The following is a 22,414-nucleotide window of genomic DNA, read 5'->3' as shown; positions in this document are numbered from 1 at the left end:
TTCAGATATAGCCCATTCATGATGAATGATTTTCAGACAGCTAATGACTTCATTTCGCCCAACCAATTTGGTTTTAGAAATGGGCACTCTACTACCCACTCGGCGTGCACTCTATACAACTACCTCGTAGTTGCCAAAGACGCCAAACAACATTCTGTCGTGTCTTTCCTTGACCTGTCAAAAGCTTTTGACACAGTCAACTACATAATCCTTCTACAAAAACTCGAATAATATGGGTTTCGAGCTCACAGCGCTCAATGGTTCGGGGCCTATCTATCTGGCGATCCCAATCAGTTCACTTTGGGGGAAATATGTCAAAAGGTAAATTTTGGCGTTCCCCAGGGCTCCATTCTCGGTCCTATATTATTTTTATTGTATATTAATGGCATCACAACATCATCAGATATTCTGGATTTTATATCATTTGCTGATGATGCAAGTGTCTGCATTTATGCACCTACAAGCGCCGACATATCCACTATGTCTGTAGAGTTGCATAAAATTTCCGATTGGATTACAGCTAACCGCTTGTCCCTTAATATTAGTAAAACAAAATGCGTGCACATAAATGTATCCAAAAATAAGGCAATTATGCCACCGTTATATTTGCATGGCGTTGAAATAGGCAGCCTTCAAGAACACAAGTTCTTGGGAGTTTATTTTAATTCAAGGCTGTCTTGGACATCTCACATTAACTTAGTAAAAAGGTGTCCAGAAATATTGGTATCATCAAACACATTCGAGCAAATGTCAACAACAAAAACACTGCTTATTTTGTACTACTCTCTGATATCCCCTTATCTTTCCTGTGCCAATGTTTTATGGGGTAACACGTACATGAGTCATCTCCATCCCTTAGTAATTCTTCAGAAACGCATCATCCGCCTCATCACTTTCTCACAAAGACTGGATCATGCGGCTCCAATATTTAAGAACCTCAAAATCCTCCCACTTGTATAAATACACAGATACTCATCCTTGCTACTCGCACATAAATTCACTCACCAATCATCCTCTCTTCCTCACAAATTTCAACAGCTGTTCAAAAGACAATCTGACGTTCACATTACCCAACCAGATCCTATTCTTTCAATCTCCATGTACCATTTCTAACTTCAAATCTATCCACACATTTCATCATATCATCAGCCCCAAGGGAGTGGAATAGGCTTCCTCCAAACCTCAAATTAATCAGTGTCACGTCTTTGTTCAAATCCAGATTAAACGATTTTTTAATTAACAATATTTGATCCACTTTAGTCATACAATACACGAGGCAGAGGGTGTCACGCAAAATAATATTCAACCTATTGTATAGTTAACATAGGTTTTTGTAGTGTTACATTTCTATGTGAGTTTTTTTCCAAGTAAATTTGTTTTTTGTTAATACAACTGTTATATAATTATCGCTCCTCACCAATCATGTATTATTATTATTATTGGATAATACTGAGTCAGGGATAGAACAAGTCCCCAGGACTTTATTCCCGCCATTTACGAGATATGTAATTATACATACATTTACGTATGATGAATAAACATTTAATTCAATTCCCAAAAAAAATTTAAATTTTCGTGTACACGAATACATAATAAGCATCACTATTACTATTTGATGAAATAATATCTACGGATAGAGCTTATAGAACATAGTAAGTTAAAGAAAGTAAATAACGGATAAAAAGAGGAAGACATTTCTTTCATCGATGTTAATTATTTTTGGTTTCAAAAGTTCGTTTTATGGCAAGGTACATGTAAACATCCGTCATATTGTATTATATTTAAACACAGGCCTGGGCCAGATGTAATAAGGCTACAGTCTCGTTCAGTCGGCACTGTCGTATAAAGCGTTTTTCTGATTCCCTGAACAACAAGATCACTGACACAAAATAGTTAGCGCTCAGTTGTTACTACAGGTTTATAGTTTCTGTGACAGGTGGTCGCCGGGCACTTGAATCTCAACCGCCTGAAAACTAGACTATCGTGAGTAAAGTGTGAAATAAGTGAAATATACATGTTAAAGGTGTTAAAGTGCCTAGGCCACTCGCGTCCTAACATCACTGCCACCATTAGTAACTTTTGCACAAAATTGTGAACAGGTAACTCCAATGTCATTGATTTATTTATTTGATTGTTTTCTTACGCCATACTCAAGAATATTTTACTTATATCACCTGGTCCAGCATTATGGTATGAGGAAACCGGGCACAGCCCTCGGGAAACAAACGACCATCTGCAGTTTGCTGACAGACTTTCCCATGTACGGCCGGATAGGAAGCTAGCATTAGCTGAACTTGAACTCACATCGACCGCATTGTTGAACGGCTCCTGGGTCATTTCGAAAACATTGTTTCTTTTAATAAATGATATACATACGTTATATAAGGAATATAAACATAATGGACACCTAAAGCAATTTTTATTGCTGAATGCTGATTGTACGTCAGCTGGAGAATATGGTGGTGAAATAATTGCTAAACAAATTCACGGGTGTCACACAGGCTTCAAAGGTCGAACTTATGATGACAGTCACAAAAAGCCTACGCCGAGACCGTACCTGTGCCGTCAGCTACACTCCACAATTTCGAATGAAATCCTCTTTTGCTCCTTTTAGCTGAACTTTTTCGTAGTTTTCTGCTTGTTAAATGGGAGCATTTATGGTAGGAGCTTCAAAGTTTCATCCTTGGTGTAAATTTCTACGTTTTTCTGTCAATGGTGGCGGATGTACACAACGCGAAAGTAGTGAATACTCCTGTTTCACCGGCCTCTGTCTGGGTGGGTTTAAGTTTCAGTGGGTTTCAGTTTTGTGAAGTTCTATGAGGAGTCTGACTAGATTTATATCCCTGATCGATATCGCGTCAGTAGAAAAGTTTTGAGAACGGCATTTAACACTAGTCCTGTACATAAATAAACGTTTCTTTCGGAAAGATGCACTTAAGCAGTGTGGATATATCAATATATTATCTTAAAGACGTCAGTTTAAAAAAACTGTCACATTTAAAAGCAATAATCCTTTTTATGTTTGCCTTGTTGAAGACAATACGATACTCTTTCATGCACTGTTCACGGTTCAGGATAAAGATTTATATTTATCCGATCACTGCTTGATGCCATACTCAAGTCCTTTCCACTTATATAATGGCAGCCCGTTCTGTGAGTTGAGGAAACTGTAGTGTCCTTTGATACGTAAGACATGGTAGACAAATCATCTTCAGTAATCGTTAAATTGTGCCGTCCACCGCTTATTGTCACCAAGCCCTCACCAACAGTGAAAATGAGGGAGACTAAAAATGTCATGTTCAGGGCCGGGTTTGAACCAGCACCCCATGATTACTAGCGATTGGAGGCTGCCACCTTAGCCGCTGTTGTGTGCAATGTTCTGCTACAACCTAATCACTCCATCATAAAACAACATAGGAAAACACGAATTGTATCTATTCGTCATGGTGGGACGAAACCGGGAAGAGCACAGGGAAAACCATTTCCATCCGCAGATTGTTGCCAGACCTTTCGACGTACGGCCAGAGAGGAAGCCAGCATGTGGAGTACCTGAACTCTTAGCCACCGCATTAGTGGGAGGCCCCTGTGTCATTATTGCCGCGCTGGTGTGCGGTACGGTGCATGTTCTTCATTGTCAGGTACTTTTAATGAACAAAAATATTTGTGGTTTTGTAGAAAATGTGGTTTTGTGCACCAGTGTGATTTTGCGCACCATGTGGATTTGTACACCATGTGGTTTTGTGCACCATTTGGTTTTAGATACATATTCTTAAGAGTTTCTATTAGATACTGGAGTCCGGGTTGAATTACCGACATTTCTCCTATTTTCCTCCTCTCAAAATCTGTCGTGGAGAAATAATCCCGAGCAATAATCCGATATACAGTAATGCAAGTGACTGACTAAGGAAAAATCATACTAAGCATAAACACCGAATGTAAATTGCACAATAAGTAAGCAAAGTAATTTCAAAGATATTCATTTTGACCACTCAAATATTTCCACTTTAATTAAGTCATGGCACTAAAGCGACATCTGAAACTTTTATTTTCTTACCATACTTATCTTATTAAACGTGTTTGTTAATTATGTTTTTTGCTGAGGGGCATATGTATACATATGTATCCCGTCTTATGAGAAAGACGTAATCATCCGTTACTTTTGAATCATAATCTGATCGGTTAGGGTCTGTAACGCTGGTCATTTTCAAACTGTATCTAATACCGCTTAACCTGGGGCTAGGGGCCGTAAAGGTAGCCATGCTAATTACATCAGCATGATGCCTTTATGAACAGTTGCAATTAAAGCGCGACTGAGATACTTGTTTAGCTGTTATTTGACATGGAACTCATTCACGGACTACGAATTTGAACTTTGATATGGAATTCATGCTTGGTATATTCATGGACTGCCCGGCATCATTGAAAACTGATGACCGCTTCTCTCTTGTGTGTTACCGGCTTTATTTCTTATTTGTATAATTTCTTACATACCTTTGTCTTCGGGAGTTAGTGTTAAACGTTGTTGTGGAAATGGATCTTGCGATTATCGACTTGGAACGCCCTTTACGGACTACGAATGGTATAGGAATGTCGGACTTGACGCTTATATACATATAATTGTGACTAAACCGTGCCTCACTTGGCACAATTCTCCTGAGGATGACTTAATTAAGTCGAAATATTGAGATTTTCAAAATGAATTTCTTCGTCGGTACTTTGCTTATTTATTATGCTTAGATGTTCAGTCGATCAACTAGACATATTGCACATCAAAGATATTAACCTAGGCTGAAGACAGATCATGATAATCATCTCGGGCGTATAACTGGACTCGTTATCTTATCGATATATTGGTGGAGATTTATGAATTTGTCGATACAATCTGCGTGCTCCACTGCATGTAAATGTGTTGACAATAAATTTGTGAGAAGAATTTGCGTGTTCCTTTATGAGGTGGACATTTTATGTGCATGGATGTTTGACGTAATAGGTTTTATATAGGGTCTTCTCGTAAGGGAATACACAAAGGTGTTAACTATGTTATCTCTTGAAATTATGCTGCAGGAGAAAATGGTATTCCGCCAAACCGGAATCTGCAGCGGCAATTTGTGGTGACAAATTTTTATTTTGATGTATTTTGTGTTTCAGACTGGCGCTTGTGCCAATTCCCTATGTCGCGGTCAACACAACACTACACACACACTCTGTCCAGTGATTTATTTATTTGATTGGGGTTTAATGCCGAGTTCAAGAACATTGCCCCTATCCGACGGCGGCTACCATTGTGGTAGGCGGTAACGGGGCAGAGCCCGGGAGAAACCCACGAATACACAGGTTTCTAGCAGACCTTCCCACATACGGTCGAAGACAAAGCCAGCATGACCTGGACTTGAACTCACAGCGACCGCATTGATGAGAGACTCCATCGATCACTCAGTCCAGTGGAATCGTCCTTTTGTGCAAAGAAACACGAAATGTAAAATTTTTGATATTCAAAATTTCAGGGAAAGATGAAATACTTACGGGCTGTGTTTTCTCGTGCTACAAACTTTACCATTTGGTGTACCACGGATAGCCCTACATAACATAAATGTAACATACAATAAACCCAGTGTTAACCAGTCGACACGAGCTGGAATCGATCTCGTGACTTCACCTGTGTGCAACATCATTCTTCTTATTACTGTCACTCAGAACATGAGTGACGGAACTCGGCTTGTAAAACGTTTTTATCTGAACCCGTTGTCGTGCGTGACGCAGAATGAAACCCGTTCCCCTTGGCAAAGACACACGAGAAATCGTGAGACAGAGAATTAGTAATTGTGCTGTGGGAGTTCAAAAGAACGCTTCTGTAATTATAGAGGATAGTCTGCATGCCTTGTATTTTGTTTACTAGGCGATTGACTTCCTGGCATAAAACTGGCATTGCAGGAGATGGGCCTTAAGGGTCTTTACAGCATATGATTTGGACTATGGGGACCTTACACAGTGACTTAGTTCACGAAAACAATTTTTATTTTTATAATAGCCCTTCGCGGCATATTGGAGCTTGTTCAAATTCAAATAGTGTAAACCCAGAACAGCAACGACTTCCTATCTAAATCAGTCAGTATTTTATTCTAACCGTTCCTGTAAATGCTTATATAGTAGCAAATTACACGCGGCCGAGCATCATGGCTTAAAAGGAATAATATTGTAACATGAAGCTTTGTATTTGTAATTTATCATTAGAAATATACAAGCCATTCTCTGGAAGCAGATCCCTTTCAACTAAAGATCTTGACTTAGGTAGGCCTGTATTCATTCTTGTTTTCACAGTCCACGATGACTTCATCACACCTCCCAGCACCCCCCCCCCTTTCGCGGTTTTTATCCCTGCTTTATCATCCGACATTTCATTGAATCCTACCCAGTTTCCCCAGCACAATAGCAGCTATGGGTACTTATTAGGAGTGATGTCAGTGGGTACGGATATGTCTCGAACGATGATGTTGATTAACTGTGATAACGTTCTCATGTAAGGAGGAACAACCCAAGGCAATACTACAGCATCAAAATGGCTGCCGTGAACCAAGTGGCTTAACCGAGACGATAAGAAGAAGAATTTACAACTATTGAGAATTTCTTGTAAAGAGTGGCTGAAATGTCAGTACGCCAACAGGTGATGGCACACATGTCCTTCTGGTGGAACATGGAGCCAACAGTTTGTTTGTACACGAGGCCTCCTGCTGGAACATGGAACCAACATCTGCTGGTACACAGTCCTCCTGATGGAACATGAGGCCAACAGCTGACGCCACACAGTCCTCCTGACGGAACATGAGGCCAACAGCTAATGACACATGATGGAACATGAGGTCAACAGCTAATGACACATGATGGAACATGAGGTCAACAGCTAATGACACATGATGGAACATGAGGTCAACAGCTGATGACACACAGTCGTCCTGATGGAACATGAGGCGAACAGCTGACGGCACACAGGTCCTTCTGGTGGAACATGGGGCCAACAGTTTGTTTGTACACGAGGTCTCCTGCTGGAACATGGAACCAACATCTGATGGTACACAGTCCTCCTAATGGAACATGAGGCCAACAGCTGACGCCACACAGTCCTCCTGACGGAACATGAGGCCAACAGCTAATGACACATGATGGAACATGAGGTCAACAGCTGATGACACACAGTCCTCCCGGTGGAATATGAGGCGAACAGTTGATGGCACACAGTCCTCCTGATGGAACATGAGGTCAACAGCTAATGACACATGATGGAACATGAGGTCAACAGCTAATGACACACAATCCTCCTGCTGGAACATGGAACCAACATCTGAAGGTACACAGTCCTCCTGATAGAACATGAGTCCAACAGCTGATGGCATACAGCTGACGGCACACAGGCCTCCTGCTGGAGCATGGAACCAACATCTGATGGTACACAGTCCTCCTGATGGAACATGAGATCAACAGCTGATGGCATACAGTTCTCCTGATGGAACATGCCAACAGCTGATGGCACACAGTCCTCCTGGTGGAATATGAGGCCAACAGCTGATGTCACACAGTCCTCCTGATGGAACATGAGGCCAACAGCTTACACGAAAGGCCTCCTTCCTCCGTATGGAACATTTATCAACTTAAGACTTAAGTCATAAATTGCAACTGCTTTAAAACCCAAATTCAGAACAGGAATGACCTCATATTGTTGTTGGCACATTGTTTTGCAGCAAAGGATCAGTCCACCAAGTGTGAGTGTGCTGGGATAAAATATTTCAATTGTAGCTGTGTTTAAATTTTTGACTTAAATCTTAAGAGGGGCCTCCGTGGCTTAGTTGGTTAGCGCGCTAGCGCAGCGTAGTGACCCAAGAGCCTCCCATCAATGCGGTCGCTGTGAGTTCAGTCCAGCCCATGCTGCCTTCCTCCCCGTCCGTGGGAAGGTTTGCCATCAACCTGCGAATGTTCGTGGGTTTCCCCCAGGTGCTGCCCGGTTTCCACCCACCATAATGCTGGCCGCCGTCGCATAGGTGAAATAATCTTGAGTACGGCGTAAAACACCAATCAAATAAATAAAATAAATAAATCCTAAGACGTTTGATAAATATGGAGCACAGGGCCTACCGCTGAAACATAGGGTCAATAACAGCCCCTGGTGTCAACGGCGAGAACATTGAGCCAACAAAACAAATCTAAGAAATGTTCATACCGGACATGAATAAATATTTCCTGACACCGAAACCATAAAACTGGGAATCCATATCAAGGTCATCTTCTGCTCATAAAGTAAATAAAAAGCCTTGCTCTCAAGCTGTGAGTTCCCACGCAAATAGGACAGTGCTTCAAAGAAATACTGGTACCTGTTCGGTGAAACACAACCGTAACAATAGCAACCATGTCAACACAGTAATCACGTTTAAGTTTAGATGGGCCGAGGCACGTTAAGATGGTTTTTGATATTAACAGGTTATAAATGGCTGATTTACCATTACCAATGGTTCCCAATCATCCAAGATGACGGACAAACATAGCAGCTCACGGAAAGCAACACTCTGGATTAACACGTAAGTCTTACAATCTGCCCTCTAATAGAATTTTGTAAACCACCCGCCTACATTTACATTTTTTCCCTCCTGACAATTTCATATAAAATAGATAAAAGTCTTGCCAGCGGCAAAAACAACTGTATAATTATACTGTTGAGACTTAAAACATCTCCCGAACACCAACGTCTGTAATCACACATGGATATCTTTCCATTTCGTATGATCACTCCCTGCACCACATGTGCACTATGCGGATGTCAGCGTCCTATGTATATCATGCAAAAAGGACAGTTTAGACCGAGAATTATATGAGCCGCACTTAAAGATGTTAACAGTCGTGTTGCGGCTCTCAGCCTTTCATCTAGAGTGAATTATCGATATTAAAAGACCGAACAAAGCGTCCTCAGATAACGCCTGACATTAGCAATCTAAGAATTGTCTAACTCCATCTTGGCATTAACAAAGCGGTGAAAGGATATGTACTCTCACAGGTTTGTTCTCTCTGGTAGTTCGCTACACTTCTCGATGTATATGTGCTCACAAAGCCTTTAGGTGGTACGCAAAGGCTGCAGAGTGGCAGCTGAAAACGATGTGTTTTAATGGCGACTAGGCCCTTGTCGTGCAGCCCGTCAATCTCACGTTGTCTCTGTATTTGGTTTCAATCTTATATCAGCCTATAGCGGTACTTCATTATTCAAAGTGTTGTTCGTTCTTACAACTGGCCAAAACTCTTTTTAATTCACGAAACTACAGGATTCTTTGTTGATGAGGTTCATACATGCAATACACATGTATGAACATGCCGTCTAGAATACCATATTTCCGTACCAATCTGTAAGTAGAATAAGGGGGATATTTTATTAAGCCTAAGTTAATGTCAACTTGAGTAAAAAAAAAAAAAGTTAATTGGCTTGAGTAAAAGCCAAACTGATGTCCACAATCAATTATCGGGTGGGTGATTAAATATAGGAATAGGTGAGCAAGTCAGTCAATGATTGATTGATTGATTGATCGATCGGTTGATTGATTATTGCTTAACGCCATAAGCTGCAGATCATTTTATGTGTGGAGGGAATCTGTATGCCTGGGGTAACCCGAAATACATCTTCACTGACTACTTTTCCGACCGTGAACACGTTTTAAAAATTAATAGATGATTGGGGTTAAACACATTGGACTAAAAGATTCTTTAGCGGTAGGATATGATTGGCCCGGAGTGTATTGTCTACAAGCTACTATTTGGCACGATAAGGCGCTGAAGAACACGCTACCGATTGGAATGGTGACGCCTATGATCAAAGGTGTTTTGGAACAACGTGCATGTGGTCAGCACAGTACAGTTTGAAACGATAAACCCGATAATGTTTGGAACAACGTGCATGTGGCCAGCACGGTACAGTTTGGAACGATTAGCCCGATGATAGTATGATAATGTTTGAAACGACGTGCTTGTGGTCAGTGCGGTAAAGCTTAGTACGGTATCGGTAATGCAAGACTGCACCAAAAAAGATCAGTAGGGAGCTGTTTGGAGTCCATTGTTATTATGGTACCGTTTGGAACGACGAGTCCATGTTCAGTACAGTACTGGAATAGACAGTGCCTTTGAGAACGGTGACCATGACCAGTACGGTAATCTGGGCTCTATGAACTCCTATCCAGACTGTTTCAACGGTTCGTCACTGTGGTATAGTAGAAGTAGGGGTGAAGAGTCTTAGTTATTTGGAACCTGTGCGGCACAGTGCGACACATCCTAGAACTTTGATCCAATGGGCCGAATGGTGATGTTTGAACCTGCATTTATTGTTAGTACTGTACAATCTGTAAGATTGAGTCCACGACTAGTACTGAACAGTCTGCAAGAAATAGCCCATGGTTAGTACTATATAGTTTGCAAGAGAGAATAAAGCCTTAGTATTGTGCAGTTAGCAAACGTGAGTCCTTGGATAGTACTGTATGCTTTTATATGGCCTCCACACGATTTCTCGAATCGATGGTATTTGACCTCCACACGTTTCCTCGTATCGCTTCTGTATGACCTCCTCATGATTCCTCGTATCGCTTATATATGACCTCCACGCGATACCTCGTAACGCTTCTATATGACCTCCACACGATACCCCGTAACGCTTCTATATGAGCTCCATACGATTCTTCGTAACGCTTCTATATGTATGACTTCCATACGATTAGTCATAAGGCTTCTATATGACCTCCTTGTGACCCCTTGTAACCTGACAATTACCGTTAGAGAGAGGAAACACTCTGCCTCATGAAGGTGTCTAATTCCGCTTAACCCGGGCTACGGGATTTATATTCGTCATGCTGATTTAGATCGCCACTTTGGATGTATGAACAGCTGCAACCAAAGTGCGACTGAGATACATATTTTATTTTCGACAACTTATATTTTAGCATGGTACACGGTTTGAATACTGATTTCACTCAGTCACCTACAACATACGTTGCATCTTTCCTATATCGTTAAAAACTGTTGACGGCTTCTCTTTGTGTGATTCCGTCCTATCTTCGAACTTTATATACTTTCTTAATTCTTTGGTAGTTTGTGTTATACGTCGCTGAGGGAATGCGCCTTGCGAATATTTGAACGTCCATCTTCGTTGACAGCTGCTATATGAATGACTGTTTCGACGCATAAGTTATAATCTATTATTCACCACCGTTATGAACTGCTCACGGAAGGTTGTCTACCGAACAAATATTGACCACTTCACATAACGTGACCAAGCAAAATATTGGCCAAACATTTCCTCTACACTGGCTAGCTGTAAGTGATGCAAGAGAGATTCATACAATGAAGGAATATTTCCAGACTTTACCTTTCCATAATAAACTCGATAGACAAAAATGATGATTGTCTGGTTAAAATTTTTCATATAAGCTGGTGTATAAATAATGTTAAAACATCTGAGCTGAAAATGTAAATTTCACATAAAAATATTTATATACTGATTTATTTGATTGGTGTTTTAGAATTTTTCACTTATACATGGTATCGTGCTTTTTTCACTGTGTAATTCTCAAAGCAGCTACATAAAATAACGCGATAAGACGCGGGAATGTCACAGTAAGGGTATTCAGAACTAACCAGAAGAGTAAATAGAAAAAACGCCTTTATAAGTAATGTCTTGTTAATACTAACGATCTCAGGATGTCAAAATTATTCAGACGATTTCAAAACATCAGATCAAGAGTTGAATTCCATTCTTGCAAAATTTAATAAATAAGACAATTCACATTTTTCCTTTGAATAAAAGAACGAAGTAGCAGAATCATTAAAAAGTGAAGGCTTTCGGTTGGCTTTGTCTGATGTGCAGAACATTCAAATGAGAGTTAATGTTTCCTCATGGACAAAAATATTTCCTGATTTCTTAATAACGAACAGATTCTGTTAATTTTCTGTCAAATAAACAGGACAAAATGTACATATAAAACATTCCCTCAGTGACATGATATTTAGCTTCTTTATCGTTTTTATAATTTGTTCTAATTTATAATAATTTAACCTTTTCTTTTTAACCTTACTTATTTTTAAGAAGAATTCCCCCCAAAATGCAGCAAAGCCGTTTTCACTATGACATATGAATAATGTTTGAACAGAAATCACTTAGACGATCAACTCAAACAAACAAATCAAATAAAACAGAAATATTTCTTTATTTGTTTGATTGGGGTTTTACACCGTACTCAAGAATATTTCACTTATACAAGTGCAGCCGACATTATGGTGAAAGTGAACCGGGCAGAGCACAGGGGAAACCCGCGACCATACAGCAGGTTGTAGAAACACCAATAAATCAATGTTACCTCCCCTTAGTGGGTATCTGATTACTAGAACAGGACATTTACAAAACGATTCAAATCGATATAAACTATTTGATTACAACAGAATATACATGCCGTTTAAATCATCTACACATTTTGTAATAATATCCAATATTCGATGTATTCGATGCAAATGTTACATGTTATATGTTATACATAGTTGTATGTAATGAACACACATGTGAAAGTCACTCAGGCAGATTCCTGTGGTTTTGGTAATGTTTTTAGTGTCTTTTCATACATCACATATGATTGGTTCAAAATCCATCAATGAAATCATGCTGTGTGTGTGCATGATCAAAGCAGAGTAGTTCGTTAAATCCTGGTCTCGATGAGCGAGATATTAAATATTTGATCGTTGATCACAGTCACGTGAAGAATCCAATGGCCTGTAAACTAATTTCTGAGACAGAATCCAGAAGGCGACATAACACTCATGAGTGGTGAGGCTCAGTACCCTAAGTTCAAAATGTTTAGTTTTCGAGCTGTGCCTCATAAGAAAAAGCAGCAAGAGAAAACTGCGTTTTGACTTGGCCTGGGAGATATATCAGATCTTGAACTACTAGAGTCAGTTCAAACAATGTTTCCACAGTCAATTTCCGCAGTCACTAAACAGAAGCATATGAAATCCAAGTTGATGTGAACTGTTTTGGGACTGTCCTACGGCAGATTCGAAATCACTGTTACTATTACTCTTAATCATCATCGATTAATATATGTATACATGTTTTAGTGAAATACATACTCTAGTCATGCATGTATATAGTGTTAGTAAAGTCTACACATGGGTGTGCGAATGTCATTCCGAACTATGTATGGCTTTTTAAACTCATGTATGCCTTGTTGACGAATATCTCATTTTATTGGCGTATCCTACATTATTATACACAGAGGGCAAAACACAAAAAACATTATTCATATGATTATTCATTATTCAAGTGTATGTATTCACATATCAGTAGGAACATTTCTTTAAGGTTATCGGCTTACTGAAAACACAGATGAATATCCTTATCACAATATTGTTTAGTTACAAAATATAACACTGTCTATATGCATATACAGTGTGTAAAGCCTGGCAGGGTAACAAACATAAACGAAAATCATCCATAAAATTTTAAGCAATCAATGTTTTTCGATTTCAATTGTTCTCGTAAAAATCTCCTCAAAAAAAAAAAAACAAAACAAAAAAAAAAAAACAAAAAACCCCCCCCCCCACAATAAACGAATAAAATGCAAAATACCGAGTACCTACTTTCGGACCTGCCTCCATTAAGAGATATTTAATATCACACTGAAACACACAAATACATGTCAAACAATAAATTCGATGAAAAGTAGAGTGGTTTCAGACAATGTGTTTTTTCTCCCATATCTCTTTCAAGACAAACACCCATTCGTTGTTACCATGGGCACAAGAATTAGAGATAGGTACATAGTCCCGGGTTGATAAAATATCCGCCGACGTTTGTTCATGAGTTTCTCGGGCGTAACAACAAATCTTCTTCCTAAATCTCTTCACGGAGAAGAAGTAAATGACCGGGTTGAGGGCGCTGTTAGCGTAACTCATGCTCGTCGAGATGCTCAACAATAGGCCGCCATTAATGTTTAAACCCAAACCCCCCGCCAGAAACCAAACAATCGCCTTGGGCAGCCAAAACACCACGAAGGTGAGAATGATAAGAACCACTGAAATATGCGACACTTGTTGCTTTCTTTGAGCCCGGTTCACGACCTCGTCGCATCTTGTGAACGAATTTCGCGACAGTTTCACTATTTTGGCGACGTGGAATCCAGAAATGATGCTCAAAGGAAGAAGGTAGCACATAACACAGCGCAACAAGTAGACCAGTCGTGAGGTGGGCTGACAGGTCAGTGTGGTTTTGTTGTGGACAGGGGTCAAAACAAGTCCAGTGGACATCACCAAGGGAATATTCGCCACGGTTAAGAAGAACCAGATGCCGATACAGGCACACACCGTCTTGTTTAGAGTGACTACTCTCTTTGTGAAAAACGGGTGAACAAGGATGATGTACCGGAACACGGCAATCAGCGCAACGTGAGCGTTGCCAATATGCGCCATACTGAACACGATGAAGAGGAAAAGTTGACACCAAAGTTTACCAGCTATCCAGGAACTGTAGACCAGCTGAAGATTCAAGTGAAGTCCGATAAACGATACGCGCAGCAAATCGGCGATGGCCATGCTCAACAGAACAACGAACGTCGGCGAATTTCTCAGGGAGTTCGTTTTGAGAATGGACGAGATCAGCGCAGTATTCCCTAAAACTCCAAACACAAAAATCGCCGTAGAGATGAGAATGAAGGACACAGAGAAAGCCTCTTTGTACACGAACATCGAGCTGTGATTGTCTGTTCGAGAACAGTTGTAGTCCATTTTTTACAAAACTGAATTAGCCGTGAAGCATGTGTTCATTAAACTAGCTCTTCTCCCCAGCCGTCAGCTAATGGGAACGATTGATCACATATATTCTATCGCTGCCACTATCACCGTCTTTGTCCTTAATCCAAGAATCAGGAATGAGAGCGAACATATAAAATATTCTCAGGAAATCTTCAGGCATGTCTCTGTGTAAACTACTGAAGAGAAAGGGCTGTCATCGACTAAAACACGAACATTTAAGATGACAATGCCTTTCTCCAAGGGAATTATATTTGAGCGCATCTCGTCCGTAAGCTGTTTCTTTGTCTCTCCCAGCACCAGACAGTGTGAATTAGGTAGTGTCTGATCACATATAGTGGAGATGCGAGAATTGCCTACCTCCTCGGCAACAAACCTATTTTTCCTTCGAGATTCAGAAAAAAAACCGAATTTTTAAGACATTCAATGGAAACCTGCAGGCATCTAAGAGAACATCTGGAGAGCTATAATTTTGTCATCACTACACTTTAAACCAAGATACGATATGGACTTCCTAGAAATATGCTGTCTTATAACGCTGAAAGCTTGGAGATGTCCTCAGACAGATACATTCAAGTCGTCCACATCGATTTCCTGGCAGCGTGACGAAGCCTACGCATTTGTCTCTGAGCACAGATAGTAATATGCTCCCTTGACACAGTGCGATGATTGGTCAATGTTCTTCGTGCACAATCTTTGTTTGAATGTAAATATCAATGGGAAGATCGTTTCACTTGATCACAGCAGTTTCCAGGCCTTCTACCGTTTTGATCATTCCGGTTTACATCATTACATCAAACTTTCTTATGTTTGTAAAATGGCGATGCTATACGGAAGCATTGCAATGTAACGGTAATCTGCGCTGGGTTTTATACAGCTTAACGCTGTATTGATCTAGGACGGAAAATGATAATTGTTCTTTATCTTTAATCTAAGCACTGAGGCAGGAAATACAAAGACAACTATATGAATTTTACTGTCTTAAATAGTAACTCAGTCTCGAGACTGAAAGTAATTCTTCCTAAGCACGCCTGCTTTGCCTTTTCGGCAAAACTCACGATATGGCTGAAATATTGCCGATGTGGCGTTAAGCCATAATCATTAATTCATTCATTCATTCAGTCTTTGATAAAAAATCCTTTGTTTAACCCTCCAACTTATTTAGTTCCGAAAATTATTATTTAAGAAGATAAGCCCAATTTGAATCAACGTGAATTACCACCGTCATTTACAAAAACCATTTTATAAGTCTTTTCAACAGACTCCCGTTATACAGATGCCACAGACAGCCCTGTATTCGGGCCTTGATGACAATAAGCCGTAGATAGTGGTCAGATAGTAACTTCGTTGCAATTGCCTTTCACCAATATGCCATACATCGTAAACAAACTCAACCGTTAAAAATTCTGTGCTTCGGTCACTTGCCAACTTGCCTGTGGATTATTCTGGGTATTCTACCCACGATAAAATTGACGTCTTCCGTAGAAATGAGTACGACGTTAAACATGAATCATTTGATTTAATAACCAGTAAGTGAAATCATGATAAGTTATACAATCTACATAAGAAATGATGTACACAATGAGCGCAAACCCGATTATGACGTTTTTGTGACGTGATGTAACTGATTTTAACTAATATGTTGGTATAGTTTTTAATCTTCATTAATTGACTTGAAATTCTTTTACTCTTTTTAATTAAATCCTATCCACTATAAATTTAACTCAGATGTAGATATTTTTTTTACAAAATCCGCTTTTGTTGTTTCGATATTTAAACTATTATTTGGCTTATAAAACGATATTATGTAAGCAGAAGAATCTGTAACTGGATGCAAACCAAAAGAATATAATGATGAAGGAAAGATGATTGATAGTAACCATTTCATAACATTGTCAACAAGTTAACTGTAGATCATTGCATTTTTACCAGTAAAAGCGGATGATTTTCGAGAATTTCCGTTAACTACAACCAGGACAGGCCGCGGCGTTAAAAGTTGCATTTCATTCCCTCGGAATGTTCAAGATTCTCGTGCTCCAATGTTCTCGGTGTTTGGTGGCAATAAGTGATCGACAGCGTTCCTAAAATCGTCTATATCTTCTCCATCAAGCTTGTAGCAGATACCCTGCTTCTTACCTGTGTGGTATACACAGGGAACCCTCTCTGCGTATTCAAAACTCTGTGTCCAATATGGTTAAGTTGTCAGTCACTTGTCAAAGATCCGTGGTTTTGAATTCATTCACTCAACAAACTGACTGCCAACGTATAAGTGAAGTACTATTTAACACAGATGAAGTAACAGTCAATCAATTAATCAACCCAGCCATTACAGCCATCAAATAAAGGAAAAAATGTACTTCAGCATTGAGTGAAAAAGTAGTCAGCCAAAACTATCATTCATTACAGCATGTAACTGACAAGTATAGAATAAATCAACACATCAGGACCTTATTTCTAAGAGGGGAATCTATTCCTCTGCAAAAACCATATCTTACATAATCGTCAAAAAGCAGTCAATCTGTTACTTTATGTAATAGATGTAAACTATTCAGTGTGTGTTCTAAGCTGTATGAAGTTAAAAGACTATATAAATTAAGAGACGAGGACAGAATTGCTGTTAATTAGTATAGAGAGTATACTGAAAAGATGACTTTAACATTGTTTTTTAGGGAAATGCAAACATATACGATGTCCACCCTGTAGCTAAATGTCAGTAAAGTATCCTTAGCTCCTGGATATCTCAAAGACAGACGATCACATATTTTCTACACCAGCTTAGGTCTTCCTCCAGTTTAGTAATGCATTTAGCCACATCTTTTCAACTTTATAGAACATAAATCGTTTCCATATCCCCAGAAGGCGATGTTTCTGTTCTGTTTTCTTGGCAGACGAGAGTTCATACCGTTCAATTAACAAAACATTTTATCAGCATTTTGCTCAAAGAAACTCGGACGGAAAGGGTACATCAGTTTGTCGGTCTATTGTCTGCGGTGCTTTAATTCTGGTGTTGCGCAATAACCGACAAGGTCAACACCGGGTGCCAAGTCACTTCCTGAATTCCATCAATCACCAGTTTTCAAACTTTTCCGGGACAATCCGTAGCCTCTGAAATTGCCACAGTAATTGGTAAATTAGCAGGTCACCTACGCTCATAAGTCTGGCATCACATAAGTCTGGCACCACCCTGGGACCAGTCTCCGTTCTCACCGTCACCTCTTCTCCTCTCCAACACCTCCTTTTCCCCTCACTTCTTTCCTAACGTCCACCGGCTGTCGTGACATTGATATCTGGATTTCAGCAAGCTGGCAGCTTATTTGATAAGACATTGATGAACCATTTTGAACAGGTCGAGTTATCTTACATGAACCCTTTCCCTTAGACTTTCTCTTTCTACACTTTTCCCTTTCTTACAGTAGCAGTAAAAAGACTTTTCCCAAGAAAATATATGTCAAACTAAATTTCTATGTCTCACGCTAGCCTGGGGTAAAGTCATTCTCATTTCATTATCTATTAGGAGTGGCCATCATAAAATGACAAGGGTCTAATTAAAAAAACACACCTTTCATCCATTCTAAATCCCGCCAGAGTTCTTTACGTTCTTTCCTTGCAATATTCTTCATAATCTAAGAGAGACTTGTGAGAGTGGAGAGTTATTAATCGGATGTCTTTATCAAGATCGACCGTTTGAATTTACCAGACGGTATATTGATGATCTGATAACTTTAAATAACCCAACAATAGAAATTGCAGACACCTCTTGCCCTGTTTTGTTTGCTATAATCTACGGCCGCAGCAGTAGATTACTTCAAAAAACTTGTGTTTCAATTGTAATTCACCAAACGCCTCTACTCTATTTTAAACTCCATGTACATTTCTTTTGTGATTAAATATGGATGGAATGCCCAGACCCGCGCTCTGTTTTATAATTGTGTGTCATGATGTTTATAGTTTATGGTTTATGATTTATTTATTTATTTGATTAGTGTTTTACGTCGTACTCAAGAATATTTCACTTATACTACGGCGGCCAGCATTATGGTGGGAGGAAACCCGGTTTATGATTGTGGACTGCTGACTTCTTCAGATCTATAGATCAGTCAGTGGTGGTAAATCAAATAGCCTACAAAACCGCTAGGCGTCAGCACAGTCAACTCACGAGTATTCACAGGTAATTCTGTGACAATAGGAACGTTAAGGAAAGGAAACAAGAGCCATTAGAATACGTCTACATCCTCTACCGTAATAAATCTCTATACGTCAGAACAGTGATTTGAGCATTAAAGGGTCGTAACTCGTCCTAATATGGCGTAGCCATATTTATCTCTCGTCCACGTCATGCTTTGCTTTACCAGCTGATTCTGTCCCAGATTAAACTATAACTTTTCCCCTCATTCGCATCACGTGTAACCTTTGACCTACGGACAGAAGTAAATTAACAAATACATTTTTGTTGTCCCAGGTTTCAAGTTCGAAAATTTCATCAAAGTTAAAACTTGTGGAAATTAAAGAGAAATAACAAACACGATTTCAGGTAAGCCAAATGCCCCCAGAGGTATGTGTACCTAATTTTAACTTGTGAGGGCAGATGATGTTAGGGCTGGGACTGGCTTCTAGGGTATATGTGCACTGTGCTACCTTTGATGGTAAAAACGACCATTCTTCAAACTTGAAGGTATTCATACAAATTACATCCTGAAAATCCTGTGATACTTCAGTGAGGATGGATTTACTTCCGGTAATATGTATGTCATGCGGCTAATTGTAACTTGATACGTAATCACGATGAAAAGTAGTTCGACTCTGAATATGCTGATAAAAAAGTGATATTTCTCTTTATTCTTGTATGAAGCCACACGTATCTAACATACACTTTGACACTGTGAAAAGCAATCCAGTGTCGCACAGCAAATAGCTCAATGATCCAAGTGAATGTTTTTAGTCATCTAATATTTATTTATTTATTTGATTGGTGTTTTACTCAAGAATATTTCACTTATACGACGGCGGCCAGCATCATGGTGGTTGGAAACCGGGCAGAGCCCTGGGGAAACCCACGACCATTCGCAGGTTGCTGACAATCCTTCCCACGTTCGGCCGGAGAGGACGCCAGCATGAGCTGGACTTGAACTCACAGCGACAGCATTGGTGAGAGACTTCTGGGTCATTACGCTGCGCTAGCGCGCTAACCAATAGTCATCTAATAGTATAACTAGTACAATCAGTTTGATCACATTACCGATTCCTTGATAAACAGTTGATTTTAAAACAATATATTCCCGATCAGAATTTGCCAGTGTTCATACTGTGTTCCTTACAAACTTATTTCGAACTAAATCCGTTCTGTCTTCATGTATTAACAAGTATTTTTTCCTGCTTGACAATTCCCCGCAATATTCAAGTGTATAGCACTGGTGTTTGTAGTCTGCTACTGGAGGCTATTGTGCACGCATACACCGAGCATATATTTTTAACCGTCTCTAGGAACGTTGGCTCAGATGAACGAATAATGTATTTTCACTGTCAAAGTCATCAGCCTTCAATTTCATCTTTCCTTTCAGATAATTAGAAATTAAAGGTGAATGTCGTCAATGTCCTACTTTTATCACACCTCCTAGAATGCATTGTCATCGAGAACTCGGAAATGTAATATTGGGAAAACAATCCAGTCTCACCTCCACTGATTTTTGTGCAGTTTTTTTTTTTATTCAGCCTTTTTTTAGAGATTAAATTTGCGTATTCTGTTTTAATCGTCAGTTCTTGATTCCCGAGACAAGAAAACTGTTTTTCCACATGACCAGGTAGACATGTCAGAACTTGAACAACAAGAGTCAGTACACATAACTGTTTTTACTTTCAGATGACAAACAGAAAAATATGAAGTGCAAGTTGATACATTGTAGAACAGTACACGAACTCTTAATTGACTTAAAGAGATACACACAATCACTATCTCTATCACGACGATTTATTTTTATTATACCTCACAAAGTGTCTCTAGCTTTTCATTGGTCAGTTCACGGTCACATGGTATTTGGAAACATACATGATGTATATTACATATAACATGATGTACAACGATACCCAAAGTCAACCAAAGCAGACACACTCAAACGTTCACAAGGCAATAACCAACGATCTCGACAAGTAATATTCTATCGTGCTACGCACTCGCTGAATTTCATCTCTCTCGAGCTGAAAATGCCTGATATTCCATCCAAGAGAATGCACAATCTGTATAACGCTACTGTGAAGTACATGGTTATATCCCAGTCATGTATTTTTATAGTCTTACTCAAATCTGTATATTCTTGTTCACACCTGTTATTCCAAATTATATATGGGCTTTTAAAAGTATTTATTTCTTGTTAACGAGGTTCTAACTGACATCCATTACATCCTGTATTTCCTGATACCTTTGGAAGGATGGAGTTACTTCTGGTAACATGCACGCACAACGGCAAATTACGAATAGTTACGCAATGGTTTCCATAAAAAGGTTAAAGCTAAAAGTGTGCCTTTTCTCCTTATTACGGTATGTTATCGCAAATAAGTGAATCACGCTTTGATCAAAAGAGAAATATTCCCTTGGCCAACAATAAATAATTCAACAATGCAAATGATTGCCTTTGAGTGATCAGATAATGAACATCATTCTTATCAAACATAGAACTTCTCGCTAAATAGTTATATTCTAATTGATAACTACACATGAAGCTGATAGCATTCGATTAGATTTGAGGTTCTAGTGGATTATTCAAAGTTTGCTGGAAACATTTAACATAATAGGCTTGACAGTCTAATATGAAAACACGAGTGTGGATATAATGGACAGGACGTGGAATAAATGACAATTACTTTGCCAAAGGTTCTCTGGCGAATTAAGAAAAACAGACAAGCAGAGGCATTGTTTCTGCCCGCAGCATCGTGATATATGGCACGTGTATTAGTATAGCATTGTGTTTTCTTAGGTTTCAATTTTGATAACAATCTGCACGTAAATGAAAGGATGACGCATTTAAGAAAAAAAACTGCCAAATCTTTTATGACTACTAATTCGTGATCAATTCTTCAGTCCTGTTACCATGACTTGTTGAAGACAATAATTTATACTTGACTATTGCATCATGTCCTTTGCATCTAATACTTACACACGCTCTCCTTCCAACCCTCAGCCAGCCAATACAAACAGCGTCAGATCACAATATAGTGGAGATGTGAACATAGCATATACCTCTGTGGTTGACAACGCTTTAACTCTTCGCGATTCAGGCTAAAGCGAATATGGAAGATGTTCTATGGAAATCTGACGGCATCTAGGTAAACGTAGGAGGACAAAGAGCTTTGTCATCTCGATATGGCATTTGGAATTTCATTACATTATGGACTTGCCAGAAATATATCTTTTTGCAACGCTTTTAACCGGGTATCACTAAGGACATCCTCGGGCAATTACATTCAAGTCCTGCTAATCGATTCACCACCAACATGGCAAAGCCTCTACATTTGCCTGCAAATACCGTGTAGGGATTACAATATGTTTCGTTGACACAGCACGATGATTGGTCAGTACATTTCTTACTCTAATAACGCACGATATTGTTTC

At 39.4% G+C, this 22,414-nt stretch overlaps 1 protein-coding gene across 1 annotated transcript; it reads right to left on the bottom strand.

The window, feature by feature from the left end:
• Positions 1–13,737: 13,737 nt before the first annotated feature.
• On the bottom strand, positions 13,738–14,787 carry LOC135472552 (allatostatin-A receptor-like). The gene has a single exon (XM_064752106.1). The coding sequence runs from the start codon at positions 14,785–14,787 to the stop codon at positions 13,738–13,740; it is 1,050 nt and encodes a 349-aa protein (XP_064608176.1).
• Positions 14,788–22,414: the final 7,627 nt, after the last annotated feature.

The sequence above is a fragment of the Liolophura sinensis genome, chromosome 8 (genome assembly GCF_032854445.1).
Source record: "Liolophura sinensis isolate JHLJ2023 chromosome 8, CUHK_Ljap_v2, whole genome shotgun sequence".
In the NCBI taxonomy this organism is placed as follows: domain Eukaryota; kingdom Metazoa; phylum Mollusca; class Polyplacophora; order Chitonida; family Chitonidae; genus Liolophura; species Liolophura sinensis.
Note: the sequence above shows the minus strand (reverse complement) of the source record. Positions and strands in the feature narration are given on the sequence as shown.

Coding starts and splice junctions, on each gene's coding strand:
- LOC135472552 (XM_064752106.1), bottom strand. CDS start 14,787: ATGGACTACAACTGTTCTCGAACAGACAATCACAGCTCGATGTTCGTG.